At 39.3% G+C, this 17,222-nt stretch overlaps 1 protein-coding gene across 3 annotated transcripts in view; it reads left to right on the forward strand.

Moving 5' to 3' along the window:
• The window catches only part of CPNE4 (copine 4), a 583,236-nt gene that overhangs the window by 155,191 nt on the left and 410,823 nt on the right, over positions 1 to 17,222 (forward strand). For all 3 annotated transcript variants that reach the window (XM_060298612.1, XM_060298611.1, XM_030876424.2), the window contains one exon: positions 4,277 to 4,457. In XM_060298612.1, the coding sequence (XP_060154595.1) occupies positions 4,277 to 4,457 (181 nt within the window). The remainder of the gene's footprint in view (positions 1 to 4,276; positions 4,458 to 17,222) is intronic.

Genomic DNA, 17,222 nt, shown 5'->3' on the forward strand with positions numbered 1-17,222 from the left:
CCCAACCCTAGAATGAGTGTAAGCCTGAAGGAGCCAAAGGAAGAAACAGTACTCCCAAAGTGAAGTGAGAATCTTGGAGATGGAGTTGCCTTTCAGGACCTGGGTCATATAGGGGTTTGGCTCACAGTTCTGGAGGCTGGACATCCCAATCAGAGTTACAGCGTGGTTGGGTGAGGGCTCTCTTCTCACTGTGTTCTCACATGGCAGAAGAGCCCGGGGAGCTCTGTGGTCTCTCTTGTAAGAGCACTAATGCCATTCATGAGGGTTCCACCCTCAGACCTATTCGCTTCTCTAAGTCTCCACCTCCTAATCTCACCACCTTCAGGGGTTAGGATTTCAGCATATGAATTTTGTGGGGGGACACAGACATTCAGACCATAGCACAGGAGGCTAGCCAACAGTGAGCTGTCATTCAGTGGAGGTCAGCCTCTTAGGTCCTTGAGCAGAAGAAGAAGGGGTGGTGGTGAAATCGATGAAAAAAGGAGGAATAAATAATGACCACCCTTTGACAATCATAAACTTTCTTCTCTCCTCTAGTCCAACCACTGATTAATTTTTATCAAATGATTATTTCATCATGGCTATTTTCCCAGCTCTAAATCCTCCAAGTGTTTGCCTAAAAGAATGGTTCATAAAAAATTTTAGATCATATATCCCACTGGTTTTAAAAAAGTCTCTGAACATGTGCCCCAATTTCATTTGTTTATTCATTTATAAACGATTTAAATTTACTACCAGCTAATATCTCAGAGTACTATGTACACTTACAGTTTAGGATATATCATTCATGGTTATGGCATAAATCCATATTTTGAGAAGCTTTCCTAATAGTTTTAAATTATTTTAGACAGCTTTTGGCCTATGTGATCAGATTGTCACTTATATTTTACTATCTGCCTTCTGATCAGCTAATGTGTATGAATCCTCAGACAAACTACTGATTTGAGAGGTGGTTTTGTGCTCTTAGGTGGAGAGTGTTATGCCCAGACTGTGTGGGCTGCAAAGAGAATGTATTTAAGGGGTCAAGTAGAATCTTAATCCTGGAGTAATAGCAAGAAAATCGAAGAGAGTTCCAGTTGGCAGTGGGAGAATGAGTGATTTAATCTTGAGAGCAGTCAGATTACAATAATAATAGCTCTACTTTTGAAGCATCTACTGTATACCTGGCATTGTGCTAAGCACTTTACATGTATTATTTCATCTGCCCTTCATAGCAACTCTTCAAGGTAGGTATTACTACAAGAGAGGTTAAGAACCCTGTTCAAGGTTACATAGTGAGTGAAGGAGCCAGGATTTGACCCTGGAAGGAACTGTATGTCTCCTTGACAGTCTTTTTTCCATTACATACCACAATTAATACTTGGCATTAGAGCAGGTGTTCCATTCTATAGGCAAGCTTGTGTTATACAGAAAGGAGTCAGTGGGTCCTGGATGAAAGGAGCCAGCCTGAAAAGCTTCCCATCTCTGTGACATTCTGGAAAAGGCTATGCAGACAGTAAAAAGATCAGTGGTTGCCAGGAGTTAGGGAGAGATGAATAAGTGGAGCATAGAGGATTGTTAGGATGGTGAAACTACTCTGTATGGTACTGTAATGGGGGGTACACGTTATTATACATTTGTCCAAACTCATGGAATGTGCAACCCCAAGAGTGGACCCTGATGTGAACTATGGACTTTGGGTGATTATGATGAGTCAGTGGAGGTTCACTGATTGTAACGAAGGTAATGGAGGAGGAAGGTGGCATATGGGATATCTCTGAACATTCCTCTGAAATTTGCTATGAACCTAAAATAGAAGATAGTCCTTAAGAAAAAGAGAGAGAGAGAAAGGGGATGGACATGACCATGAGCCTGTAAGGATAGGGCGAGTTAGAAGGGGTAGCAATGCCTCCCAGAGATAGGAAAGGCCACTCAGAACTCAGAAGAGCAGTGTGGATCCAAGGAGCCAACTAATGCTTTGGGAAAGCAGAACTCAGGAAGGATAAGCTGTTCTTATCAAAAAGTTGATAGAGAGTTCACAACATTTTTTCCAACACTGCCTGATACAAAACCATCCTCCTACTAGTCTATTCCTTCTCTGTGCACTTTTTTATAAACTGAAGTTCACATATGCTCTGCCTTCTATTTTGCTCTAATGATTGGTCTGCTCACAATATGTAAAAATAGAGGAACCATCATTTATTAAACTGTACACTTATGATTTGTGCATTTTCTGTATATGAATAAAATTTGTTTAAAAATAGAAAGAATGATTCTGCATGGAGGTTGAAATAAATCAAGGATATTGTTATATCCGCTGTTACTTTGTAGATTCAAACAATTCTCCAGCCAACGTTTTACATATGGTAAAAAATAGCATGGGCTAAAAGATAGAAAACTGGCATTTCGGTATTAGCTCTTCCATTAGAATAACTGTGTGACACGGGCAAGGTTCCAATCCCCTCTCAGCTTGGATTTTCTTGTATGTAAAAAAACAAATGTCCCAAAATCTCTATTAATATTCAGTATGATAGAGGATAGAGCAACTCTCACCCTCAGACTAATCCCACAGCACATATTGAAAGAGAATCCCAACTCCTTCCAACTGCAAACTCCCCTTACCTGATATTTTAGAGCAGAGACTGGGAAACATTTTCTGAAGAGGCCAGAGAGTAGGTATTTCAGGCTTTGCAGGCCATGCAGCCTCTGTTGCAAATACTCTGGGCTGCAATCTATTAAGGCAACCACACACAATATGTAAATGCACGACCAGGGCTGTGTTCCAACAAAACTTTATGTATCAAAGCAGGTGGCAAGCCAGATTGGGCACACAGGCCATAGTTTGTCCACTTCTGTTCTAGGAGATAAATTTCTGGTATTCAGTGCAACTTCCCTTCAGCATATATAGGGAAAAACATGTGTTCATAATAACTAGATAAATAGGGAACTAGAGAGTTGGAATGTGGAAGGGAGGGAGGGCAGAAAGCCTTGTGATGGAGCATTGGGAGAGAAAATTCCAGTGACATCTGCCATGAGGGAGGGGCATTGTCAGGTTGGAAAAGGTTGCCTTTGGCATGGAGCTAGCTGCTAAGTTTGGAGAGACCAGCTGGTGTGTGTGTGTGTGTGTGTGTGTGTGTGTGTGTGTGTGTGTGTGTGTGTGTGTGTGTGTGTGTGTGTGTGTGTGTGTGTGTGTGTGTGTGTGTGTGTGTGTGTGTGTGTGTGTGTGTTTAAGAGGTTATGGTGTACGCAAACCTAGCATGGTGCCAGATACCAAGGGGACTCACTGAATATTTGTGGAAGAAGGGAAGGGAGAAGGATGGATTATCCTCATTTTATAGATGAAGAAATTCCACTGTGGGACACCAATGCCGTTTCTCATAGGGAATCTACAGGGAAACAGAATTTCATGAGAAGGATATTGATTTCACCCCTGAGAGGCTCTGTCGATGTCCTTACAGGCCCAGCCCTCCTCTGAGAAGGAGAGTGTTGGAGGGTTCTGGGGGTTCCTTGTAGCCCTGGGCCTTGGTGATGCAAAGTGTCATTGAAAGGTGACCATGTGAGGACAGGAAGGAGGCCAGCAGTACTTACTTGTGGCTGCTGTTTCCATGGTTTAGGCTTTGTGCTGTCCTTCAAATGGTCACAGTCACATTTCTGACGTGGTAGCAGGAGCAGGGAAGGGAAAGGAGAGAATGGACTAATGCACTTGAGGCAGGAGATCAGATGCTGGGTCTCTCTTGGACTTGGTTTGCTGAAGGCATCTTGAGAAATGGAGCCAGGGTTTGGGGAAGGGAAATTTGGACTGTTTCTTCAGGTCAGACAATGTCCTTCTCTGTGCCATCACACAGAAGGAAAAGAAGAGCTGGATTTGGGAGGAATCTGAACAACTTGGAATGTGACTAAACTGATTAACCAACAACTCTGTAAAATTTCACACAAGCCATGCACTTAATATAGAACTGGATTACAGTTTGCAGTCTGTTGCACTAATTCGTTAATATTATTTCATAGACTAAAAATTTTACTATGCAAATGTATGCAAATCATATAAGAAAATAGTGTTCTTAGCCAAGTGCATTAGCACCTATTGGGTATTTTGGTTGTTTTTTCTTTTGGTTTTGTTTGTTTGTTTGTTTCACTGGAACCCTGACCCTGCTGTGGAAAGCCAGATAATTAATATATTCAGTACTCAATACTGTGTGTTGAACATTTTCCTGAAGGGTGACTGGGAAGCTTTTTCCTTTGAAAAATACTGTGGTGATTGGCATCTATTTTTTCCTCTTTTTCTTGCCTAAAACAGAATGAAGAAGATGAGCAACATTTATGAGTCAGCTGCCAATACACTGGGAATCTTTAACAGCCCCTGCCTGACCAAAGTTGAGCTGCGTGTGGCATGCAAAGGCATTTCCGACAGAGATGCCCTTTCCAAACCAGACCCCTGTGTCATCCTCAAGATGCAGTCCCACGGGCAGTGGTTCGAGGTAGGCATGTCCAGTGAAATGGACAGAAGCATGGCGGGAGGAGTGATTTGAAAATATTTTGGCATTTCCTGTCTTCAGGTCGTTTATTTCGGTGAGATGGAAAATTCTAGAAATGAATATGATCACATTTCTGTTTATATCATGATTTTTATTTATTTAAAAAATTTTTATATTGGAGTATAATTGATTAACAATGTTGTGATAGTTTCAGATGCACAGCAAAGTGATTCAGTTATACATATACATGTATCTATTCTTTTCCAAATTCTTTTCCCACTTATGTTATTACAGAATATTGAGCAGAGGTCCCTGTGCTATACAGTAGGTCCTTGTTGGTTATCTGTTTTAAATATAGCAGTGTGTACATATCAATCTCAAACTACCAGTCTATCCTGCCCCCATACCCTTTTCCGTGCTAATCATAAGTTTATTCTCTAAGTCTGTGAGTCTGTTTCTGTTTGTAAATAAGTTCACTTATATAATTTTTTTTGATTCCACATATGAGTGATATCACGTGATATTTCTCTTTCTCTGTCTGACTTACTTCACTTAGTATAATAATCTCCAGGTCCATCCATATTGCTGCAAATGGCATTAATTAATTATTTTTAATGGCTGAGTAATATTCCATTGTATATATGTACCACATCTTCTTTATCTATTCATCTGTCGATGGACATCAACATCCATATCGTGATGTTTTAATACTGTGGATATTTTGACATTTACCCTTAATTTGTGTGCTCATTTTAGACATAGTAGGCCCTGGGGATGGGCAACAGGGACTGCCTTACAGGGGCCACATCGCACATTTATTTTTTGGAGTGAAAACTTAATGTTAGCTAAACTTTATTGTTCTAAGTGCTTTATGTAAAATAGCTAATTTTGTCCATACAACAATCCTATGGGGAAACAGACAGGTGAGGAAACAAAGATTAGGTAAGTGGAAAATCTAATATTTCCTAGTCAAGCTCCAGGGCCTGAGCTCTTTATTGCTATTTTATACTTATGGTGGCCATTGGTGTGGTCTTTGGTGGTTTGTGTGGCAATATTGCATGTTGAATTCTGAAGTTGGGTTCTGTTTGTTTATTTAAAAGTTGAAACAAATTGGATGAGGACTGTTTTTAAGTTTTGGGTTGTTTTGTTGTTGTGTTGTTGTTGTTTTTAATTTTTGTTCTTGGTACGTGGTCTAAGTTAGCAATATTTTTGAATATCTGGTCTCAGGTGGAAGGCAGGAGAGGGAGGGACAGGGGGTGCAGCCAAGGAAGCAGTTGTTATTGTCTCTAAGGGAACCAGATGCCCAGTGGAATTTGGGTGAGGGGTTTGAATCCATACTGAGTAGATCAAATGTAGACAAATACCTTGTTTGGATCCCTGAGTATAGACTTGAGTCCTTCTTCCATCTGTTTGCAAGGAGCTGACAGGTGCTCCTCTAGGGGCCAACGTCTTCACTCCACAGCAGGAAGAAGGCTCAGAAGACCTCACAGGTAGCATGTTTACTTACCTGTACATATGTGATAAAAGCCACTTCTCTGAAAGGGTGGTTTGATAGAAGTTGGTAAGCAGATGAAATTCAGGTGAGAAGGCAACATAACACGTATGAGGGGATGAGTGACAGATGGCAGATAGGGGATCTTCATTTAACTTCCAGCTCATCCAGGTCTTATATTATAAATATAAAACAGCATTCACAGACATCTTAATGTGTAATGTCTTTTTTTTCCCTTCTAAATATTCTCCATGACTTTGTTGGTGGGCTTTACTATCTTTTATTTTTTGTTTAACAAAACTAAATGGAATATCTACATTAGGGTAATTGGACCGTCTTGGATAATTAGAGGAAAAGACTTCATCTCCTGAGACCCCCCCTTACATAATTTATTTATTATTTGTATATATTTCTTTTCAGTCTTTTCCTTCTGGCATTCATATTCTTACATGATACTTATCATGCACATAAAATTTTCTTTCCTGATTTTATTACTTAGTAGTATATGTTTTTTTCCATATTGTTATAATATTCATAATTATAATTTTTAAGACTGCATAATATCCCATCAAGCAGATTTATTTGATCATTTTCCTATTTTTTTCACTTTGAAGTTGCTTTCAAAACTACCCTATTTTGGGCTTCCCTGGTGGTGCAGTGGTTGAGAGTCTGCCTGCTGATGCAGGGGACACGGGTTCGTGTCCCGGTCCAGAAAGATCTCACATGCCATGGAGCGGCTGGGCCCGTGAGCCATGGACACTAAGCCTACGTGTCCGGAGCCCGTGCTCCGCAACAGGAGAGGCCACAACAGTGAGAGGCCCGTGTACCGCAAAAAAAACACACACAAAAAAAACTACCCTATTTTAAATAATGCTGCAGTAAACATCTTTGAGCATAAGGCTTTTCCCTTCTTTTTGGATGAGTTCCTAGGAGATAGTCTGTCAAAGTGGAACTAGTGGAACAAAGGATAGGACACTTCGGGGGCTTTTGATACATTTGCCAAATTGCTTTTCCAAAGTGCTTTTCTACAGAGTTACTTAAAGTGTGTTTGCCCACAGCTACCAGCCTGCAAACATTTTGTTACCAGTGCACAATGAGATAAGAAGCCTGTGCCACATTGTAAACTGATTCACTGCTTCCTTCATCTAGAAAGTCTTACTCTTTAAAAGTAGTGTCAGCTGAACTTCCAGCATCCTTAGTGATATGACTGATTTATACTGTGGAACTTTGAGAAGCACTTCTCTAATAAATTTTAACCTTAAGACTATACATTTAGGATATAGTTTGGAAAACAGAGCCCACACCAGGTAGCTAATAGAAAAGATTTTATTCAATAACTAATAACAAAGGAGTTGGGAATCTTGAGAAACTAAGTAGGAACTGTGAGGAAACCCAGAGATTAACAACGGGAAGCTGCTACTTGACTTAGGGTAGAGCAGTGATATACTGAAGCTAGCTTGTAGAGGCCTGAGAGAGTCAATTGTTAAATCTTCAGGAATTTTGCTAGCCTGGGTATAAGTATTTACACCACAGACATTGGCAAACATTTCAAATCAGAACTTTCTCCCCACCAAGAGAACCGGTTGCTAAGCATTTACCAGCACACCACTGGGAGAGAGGGACAAAAGAAGGTGTTAGTACCAGCTGGACCATCGAGCAGAAGCTGGATCTGTGGAAGGAGGGCCTATCTAATGGTAGCCAGCAAGGTAGAGGAGATGCAGGTAATGCTGGAAACGTTGCCTGAAAGGGAGATGAGGAAGGGGTTGTCATCTCAGGTCTCCCATCCATGCCTTCCAGTGACCACACCCCTGGTGGAAGCCAGTTGGCAAGGTTCCAGGGAAGAGTCCAGAACACACTTGAAAGCACAGAGGTAACTGACAAGCACATAGACCTTCCTACAACTCACAGTAACTGGGAGAATCATGTACTCAGTCGTGAAGTAGTGCATATTTATTTAGTGCTAACACCTACTTTTTGGTGCAAGTTCAGTGCGTGGTCCTGTGCTCAAAGTGAGAAGCACCTGACAGTCTATTTAAACCACACACCTACTATCTTCTATGTTTAGTGAAAGCTGGCAAACATGGCCATTGCCCTGGGACATAACTGATGAACATTTTCCTGTATCTGTCCCTTAGAACATGTCTGGAATTACAGAGAGATTTCTATGTGCAGAATTACAGAATTCAGAGAAAGCAATGCAGAAGAGGATTCATGCCAGCTGTGTCAGTTCCTGAGTGTCTTTGTTATGTGAAATCTGGTAAATGACTAAGTGAAGAAAAAAGAAAAACCTGAGAGGCTAAACTGATTTGCATAATAAAGAGATTGTTGGGGGTGTAAGGATGAGAGAGAGAAAAACAAGGTGAGCTTCTTTTTCAGAGTTTTGAAGTTTGGCAAAAGAGCCTCTCTGGAGATCAGCACTGTCCACTAGAACTCCCTACAGTGATGGGCATGTTCTCTGCCTGTGCTGGCCAGTAGGTAGTCGACAACCAGAGGTGGCCACTGAGCAGTTGAAAGGTGGACTGTATAACTAAGGAATGGAAAAGTTTAATTATTGAATTTTAATTAATTAGAGGGTAAATAAGTAGCTGGTGTGATTTAGGAGTCTCCATGGGTGGTACAGAATTTGGCTGGGTGGGGAAAAGAGGAAAGGGAGTTTGTTAACACATTACTACCATAGGCTTTTATAGCTGAACCTCTTTTGGGGAAGACATACCTAGAGATTGATATTTCTTTGTTATTACTTGTGATTTCTGGCCTGTGCATTTTGTTTTTGTTCTTGTTGTTTGTTTTTTTGTTTGTTTGTTTTTATCTGTTTCATCTTTTTTTTAACATCTTTATTGGCATATAATAGCTTTACAATGGTGTGTTACCTTCTGCTGTATAACAAAGTGAATCAGCTATATGTATACCTGTGTCCCCATATCCCCTCCCTCTTGCGTCTCCCTCCCACCTTCCCTATCCCACCCCTGTAAGTGGTCACAAAGCATTGAGCTAATCTCCCTGTGCTATGCAGCTGCTTCCCACTAGCTAGCTATACATTTGGTAGTGTATATATGTCAATGCTACTCTCTCACTTCGTCCCAGCTTACCCTTCCTCCACCCCATGTCCTCAAGTCCATTCTCTACGTCGGAGTCTTTATTCCTGTCCTGGCCCTAGGTTCTTCAGAAAGTTTTTTTTTTTTTTTTTAGATTCCATATACATGTGTTAGCATACGGTATTTGTTTTACTCTTTCTGATTATCTTCACTCTGTATGACAGTCTCTAGGTCCATCCACCTCACTGCAAATAACTCAATTTCATTTTCTTTTACGGCTGAGTAATATTCCATTGTATATATAAGCCACCTCTCCTTTATCCATTCATCTGTTGATGGACACTTAGGTTGCTTCCATGTCCTGGCTATTGTAAATAGAGCTGCAATGAACATTGTGGTACATGACACTTTTTGAATTATGGTTTTCTCAGGGTATATGCCCAGTAGTGGGATTACTGGGTCATATGTAGTTCTATTTTTAGTTTTCTAAAGAACCTCCATACTGTTCTCTATAGGCGCTGTATCAATTTACATTCCCACCAACAGTGCAAGAGGGTTCCCTTTTCTCCACACCGTCTCCAGCATTTATTGTTTGTAGATTTTTTCATGATGGCCAATCTGACTGGTGTGAAGTGATACCTCATTGTAATTTTGATTTGCATTTCTCTAATGATTAGTGATACCAAGCATCCTTTCATGTGTTTGTTGGCAATCTGTATATCTTCTTTGGAGCAATGTCTATTTAGGTCTTCTGCCCATTTTTGGATTGGGTTGTTTGTTTTTTTGATATTGAGCTTCATGAGCTGCTTGTATATTTTGGAGATTAATCCTCTGTCAGTTGCTTCATTTGCAAATATTTTCTCCTATTCTGAGGGTTGTCTTTTCGTCTTGTTTATAGTTTCTTTTGCTGTGCAAAAGCTTTTAAGTTTCATTAGGTCCCATTTGTTTATTTTTGTTTTTATTTCCATTCCTCTAGGAGGTGGGTCAAAAAGGATCTTGCTGTGATTTATGTCCTAGAATGTTCTGCCTGTGTTTTCCTCTATGAGTTTTATAGTGTGTGGCCTTACATTTAGGTCTTTAATCCATTTTGAGTTTATTTTTGTGTATGGTATTAGGGAGTGTTCTAATTTCATTCTTTTACATGTAGCTGTCAGTTTTCCCAGCACCACTTATTGAAGAGGCTGTCATTTTCTCCATTGTATATTTTTCCCTCCTTCATCAAAGATAAGGTGACCATATGTGCATGGGTTTATTTCTGGGCTTTCTATCCTCTTGCATTGATCTGTTTTTGTGCCATTACCATACTGTCTTCATTACTGTAGCTTTGTAGTATAGTCTGAAGTCAGGGAGCCTGATTCCTCCAGCTCTGTTTTTCTTTCTTAAGATTGCTTTGGCTATTTGGGGTCTTTTGTGTTTCCATACAAATTGTGAACATTTTTGTTCTAGGTCTGTAGAAAATGCTATTGGTAGTTTGATAGGGATTGCATTGAATCTGTAGATTGCTCTGGATAGTATAGTCATTTGCACATTGTTGATTCTTCTAACGTATGAACATGGTATATATCTCCATCTGTTTGTATCTTCTTTAATTTCTTTCATCAATGTCTTATACTTTTCTGCATACAGGTCTTTTGTCTCCTTAGGTAGGTTTATTCGTAGGTATTTTATTCTTTTTGTTGCAGTGGTGAATGGGAGTGTTCCCTTAATTTCTCCTTTAGATTTTTCATCATTAGTGTATAGGAATGCAAGAGATTTCTGTGCATTAATTTTGTATCCTGCTACTTTACCAAATTCATTGGTTAACTCTAGTAGTTTTCTGGTAGCATCTTTAGGATTCTCTATGCATTGTATCATGTCATCTGCAAGCAGTGATGCAGTTTTACATCTTCTTTTCCAATTTAGATTCCTTTTATTTCTTTTCCTTCTCTGATTACTGTGGCTAAAACTTCCAAAACTATGTTGAATAATAGTGGTGAGAGTGGGTAAGCTTGTCTTGTTCCTGATCTTAGTGGAAATGGTTTCAGTTTTTCACCATTGAGAATGATGCTGGCTGTGGGTTTGTCATATCTGACCTTTATTATGTGGGGTAAGTTCCCTCTGTGTCTACTTTCTGGAGGGTTTTTATCATAAATGGGTGTTGAATTTTGTCAAATCTTTTTCTGCATCTTTTGAGGTAATCATATGGTTTTTATCCTTCAGGTTGTTAATATGGTGTAGTACATTGATTGATTTGCATATATTGAAGAATCCTTGCATTCCTGGGGTAAGCCCCACTTGATACTGGTGTATGAACCCTTTAATGTGCTGTTGGATTCTGTTTGCTAGTATTTAGTTGAGGATTTTTGCATCCATGTTCATCAGTGATATTGGCCTGTAGTTTGCTTTTCTTGTGACATTTTGGTCTGGTTTTGGTATCAGGGTGATGGTGGCCTCATAGAATGAGTTTGGGTATGTTCCTCCCTCTGCCATATTTTGGAAGAGTGGGAAAGGTAGGTGTTAGCTCTTCTCTAAATGTTTGATAGAATTCGCCTGTGAAGCTGTCTGGTCCTGGACTTTTGTTCATTGGAAGGTTTTTAATCACAGTTTCAATTTCATTGCTTGTAATTTGTCTGTTTATATTTTTTATTTCTCCCTGGTACAGTCTTGGAAGGTTGTGCTTTTCTAAGAATTTGTCCATTTCTTCCAGGTTGTCCATTTTATTGACATATAGTTGCTTGTAGTAATCTCTCATAGTCCTTTGTATTTCTGCAGTGTCAGTTGTTACTTCTCCTTTTTCGTTTCTAATTCTTTTGGTTTGAGTCTTCTCCCTTTTTTTCTTGATGGATTGGGCTAATGTTTTATCCATTTTGCTTATCTTCTCAAAGAACCAGGTTTTAGTTTTATTGATCTGTGTTATCATTTCCTTCATTGCTTTTTCATTTATTTCTGATCTGATCTTTATGATTTCTTTGCTTCTGCTAACGTTGGGGTGTTTTTTTGTTCTATTTTCTCTAATTGCCTTAGGTTTAAAGTTAGGCTGTTTATTCAAGATATTTGTTGTTTCTTGAGGTAGGATTTCATTGCTATAAACTTCCCTTATAGAACTGCTTTGCTGCATCCCATAGGTTTTGGGTCATCGTGTTTTCATTATCATTTGTTTCTAGGTAATTTTTGGTTTCCTCTTTGATTTCTTCAGTGATCTCTTGGTTGGCTATTAAGTAGTGTAGTTTATAGCCTCCATGTGTTTGTATTTTTTACAGATTTTTTCCCATAATTGATATCTAGTCTGATAGCATTGTGATCAGAAAAGATACTTGATATGATTTCAATTTTCTTAAATTTACCAAGCCTTGATTTGTGACCGAAGATATGATCTCTCCTGGAGAATGTTCCATGAGCACTTGAGAAGAATCTGTATTCTGTTGTTTTTGGATGGAATGTCCTATAAATACCAATTAAGTCCATCATGTTTAATGTATCATTTAAAGCTTGTGTTTCCTTGTTTATTTTCATTTTGGATGATCTGTTCATTGGTGAAAGCTAGGTGTTAAAGTCCCCTACTATTATTGTGTTACTGTCGATTTCCCCTATTATGGTCGTTAGCTTTTGCCTTATGTATTGAGGTAGTCCTATGTTGGGTGCATAAATATTTACAATTATTATATTTTCTTCTTGGATTTATCCATTGATCATTAAGTAGTGTCCTTCTTTGTCTGTTGTAATGGTCTTTATTTTAAAGTCTATTTTGTCTGATGAGAATTGCTACTCCAGCTTTCTTTTGGTTTCCATTTGCATGGAATATCTTTTTCCATCCCCTCACTTTCAGTCTCTATGTGTCCCTAGGTCTGAAGTGGGTCTCTTGTACACAGCATATATATGGGTCTTGTTTTAGTATCCATTCAACCAGTCTATGTCTTTTGGTTGGACCATTTAATCCCTTTACATTTAAGGTAGTTATTGATATGTATGTTCCTATTACCATTTTCTTAATTGTTTTGGGTTTGTTATTGTATGTCTTTTCCTTCTCTTGAGTTTCCTGCCTAGAGAAGTTCCTTTAGCATTTGTTGTAGAGCTGGTTTGTTGGTGCTGAATTCTCTTAACTTTTGCTTTTCTGTAAAGTTTTTAATTTCTCCATCGAATCTGAATGAGATCCTTGCTGGGTAGAGTAATCTTGGTTGTAGGTTTTTCCTTTTCATCACTTTAAATATGTCCTGCGACTCCCTTCTGGTTTGCAGAGTTTCTGCTGAAAGATCAGCTATTAACCTTATAGGTATTCCCTTGTATGTTATTTGTTGCTTTTCCCTTGCTGCTTTTAATATTTTTCCTTTTTATTTAATTTTTGATAGTTTTTTAACATGTGTGTTGGCGTGTTTCTTTGGATTTATCCTGTATGGGACTCTGTACTTCCTGGACTTGTGTGGCTATTTACTTTCCCATGTTAGGGAAGTTTTCAACTATAATCCCTTCAAATATTTTCTCAGTCCCTTTTTTTTTTTCTCTTCTTCTTCTGGGACCCTTATAATTCAAATGTTGGTATGTTTAATGTTGTCCCAGAGGTCTCTGAGACTGTCCTCAATTCTTTTCATTCTTTTTTCTTTATTCTGCTCTGTGGTAGTCATTTCTACTATTTTGTCTTCCAGGTCACTTAGCCGTTCTTCTGCCTCAGTTATTCTGCTATTGACTCCTTCTAGGGAATTTTTAATTTTATTTATTGTATTGTTCATCATTGCTTGTTTGCTCTTTAGTTCTTCTAGGTCCTTGTTAAACATATCTTGTATTTTCTCCATTCTGTTTCCAAGATTTTGGATCATCTTTACTATGATTACTCTGAATTTCCTCTTCATTTGTTTGGTCTGGTGTGTTTTTACCTTGCTCCTTCATCTGCTGTGTATTTCTCTGTCTCCTCATTTTGTTTAATCTCCTTTTCGCAGGCTGCAGGTTCATAATTCCCATTGTTTTTGGTCTGCACTGAGTGGCTAAGGTTGGTTTAGTGTGTTTGTAGGCTTCCTGGTGGAGGGGACTGGTGCCTGTGTTCTGGTGGTTGAAACTGGATCTTGTCTTTCTGTTGGGCAGGATCGCGTTCGGTGGTGTGTTTTGGGGTGTCTGTGAACTTATTATGATTTTAGGCAGCCTCTCTGCTAATGGGTGGGCTTGTGTTCCTGTCTTGGTAGTTGTTGGCAAAGGGTGTCCAGCACTGTACTTGCTGGTTGTTGAGTGGAGCTAGGTCTTAGTGTTGAAATGGAGATCTCTGTGAGAACTCTCGCTGTTTGATATTACGTGGGGCCAGGGGGTCTCTCATGGACCAATGTCCTGAACTCAACTCTCCCATCTCAGAGGCTCAGGCCTGACACCCGGCCGGAGCACCAAGCCTCTTTTGGGAAGTCTGAGGCCTTCTGGTAGCGTTCAGTAGGTGTTCTGTAGGAGTTGTTCCACCTTTAGATGTATTTTTGATGTATTTGTGGGAAGGAAGGTGATCTCCACATCTTACTCCTCCACCATCTTGAAGGTCCCTGCCAAAGCAATCTTTGTGGAAGTCCAGGAGCCCAGCAGAGAAGTTCCAGCACAGCCCTTTTGGGAAGTCTGAGGTCTTCTGCCAGCATTCACTATGTGTTCTGTAGGAGTTGTTCCATATGTAGATGTATTTCTGATGTAGTTTTGAGGGGGAAGTTGATCTCCACGTCTTACTTCTGCCATGTTGAAGGTCCCCCTGTGCTTTTTGTAATAGCGTTATGCCCCTGTTATGCCCTAGTTTACAGCTCAGGTTACTACTGCAATAATTATAACTACCTTCTGATGCCCAGCTCATATGCAGGGGCACTGCTTGCTTTTTAAATGGGCTGTAGCCTATTTGCAGTGGAAGAGAACAGTTGATTCCTAAAGTGTATCATAAAAATGTAAGGCTGAAAGTTAGACTCAAAAGGACCTACAATCTGACCTTCTGTGCTGTTAATGATATTAAGAGTCAGTAAGAATACATAGTAGTTTGTGTCTCTTAATCCCTTTCCCTGATGTTTCCCCTCCCTGCTTCCATCTCCCCACTGGTAACCACTAGCTTGTTCTCTGTATCTGTGAGTCTGTTTTTGTTTTGCTATATACATTCCTTTGTTTTATTTTTTAGACTCCACATGTAAGTGGAGTAACATACAGTAAGTGATAACATACAGTATTTGTCTTTCTCTGACTTATTTCACTAAGCATAATTCTCTCTAGGTCCATCCATGTTATTGTAAATGGCAGAATTTCATTGTTTTTTTATGGTAGGGTAGTATTTCTTTGTATATATATACACCACATCCTTTTTATCCATTAAGGATATACGTACAGCACAGGGAGTTGTAGTTATTATTTTTTAGTAACTTTAAATGGAGTATAACCTATCAAAATACTCAATCCCTTTGCTATAACCCTGAAACTAATCTAATATTGTAAATCAACTGTACTTCAAAAAAGGAGTTGATGAGGATAAATCTGTGTCTCTGAAATACTGGGAATCAATTGTTCTGAAATGTAAAACAGATTATTGCTCTTTGCAGACCAGCAGGGTTTGGAGTGTATGTTTGAGGGCTGAGGAGATGGAGAGGATGCTTTTTGTTTCCTTTCAGAGTATAAAGATGAGATGGTAAACCATCTGGTAAATCTTTAATGACCATGATTGTAACCGTCAAAAAGGAAGGAAAGGAAAACTTGGAGCTTGGAAATGCATTCCCAGTAGAGATTTTCAGACCTATCATTTAATTTCCCTAATTTAATTCATACCCATTTTTAAAATCCCCCTGTACCTGCTCCTGGTCATTTAATGGTGACAGTATGTGGTACAGTTCAGTGTACTGATAATTTAAAACACATTTTGTCTTCCAGTGAAGGATGGAAATATTTCCCTCTGGCTTCTAGTGAGTGCTGATATTCACTAACTCCCAGGCACTAAACTTCATATGCAAGTGGAATAAATTAACACTTCTCAGGGATTCACAAGGCAAGAGTCCTTATGAACTGGAGCCTTTTATTCAGTTCCCTGGGCACCTGGATGCTCTCCATGAAGCAGAGCTACACTCCTGATACTGTGGCCCTTGGCAGAGATCTTGTAGATGGCAGAGTAATTGTTCTCATTGGAAAAAGCCAAATGATTGCCCACACTACTAGGATGTTGCCAATCACCTTTAATTCCAGTTTTCCATTTAATCTTAATACATAGTTATTGAGTTCCTCCATAGGAAGCTCTAAGTAATTCTCAGGATGAATTATCTTTGGATCAATTCCAGATGAAAACATGTTATGATGAATCACATGCTTTGGTGGATTGTTGGTAATAATAATTGTTAGTAATAATTAGTGTGGTTATATCTAACACATTAATTATCAGTGGATGTTAATGCAAGATTATTATTGTTTATAATAATAATGTATCCATATAATACTTTACATTCACAAAGCCCATCTACTTAAATTATTTCATTTACTTCTCATAATAGCCCTGTAAAAAGGTGGTACAGACATTGAAATTAACCCTAGCACGTACTGAGTACTATGTAAAAGACATCTTTTGTGTCCTCAAAGACCTCAGAGTTTAGTAGAATGCAGCCCATCTCAGAGCCAGAGGCCTGGAGCCGTAGATGGTCATGTGAACTTGAGAAAGGGGGCTCAAAACAACGTTCTAACTTAAACCTTTTCCTTTCCTTCAATGTGTGGTGGATAGACTGTTTCAAGTGTGCCTTGGCTACCTATATATGGGGTGAAACTAAAAATCAATCATTCCTCCATCCCTCCACTATTCCCCATCTTCTCTCCCCACTCCCCATCTACACAGATGTAGTGTCTGGATACCATCTGATCCAGCATCCCTACTGGCAGTACACAGGAGAAATATGGGTCCATGGTGGTGACCTTGCCCACTCCCAAATAAGTGGGCTATGAACTTTTTTCAGCAATTCTTTGTTGGCTAGAGGGCTCATGGAGGAGTTCTGTGGAACACGTTTCTTGGAACATGCTTGGGTAAATAGTGAGGCAGCATCCTTTTGTGTATGGAGCCAGGAGGATAGAGTCCAAAATAGCAGTTTCACCTATACCTGAGATTTTCAATTTCCTATTGCTCCAAAATGCTAGAATTTTATGAAAATGAGTCAGACAATATGAACATTTAGGTGATAACAAAATAAAGTAGCCATCTCTAATTGTTGATACCAGCTATGTATTTGTCATTTTACATATTTTCCTTCTAATCCTCACAACTACCCTGCAATGCAGACTTTATTAACCAGGTAAGGA

Source organism: Globicephala melas, chromosome 4, assembly GCF_963455315.2.
Source record: "Globicephala melas chromosome 4, mGloMel1.2, whole genome shotgun sequence".
Taxonomy (NCBI): domain Eukaryota; kingdom Metazoa; phylum Chordata; class Mammalia; order Artiodactyla; family Delphinidae; genus Globicephala; species Globicephala melas.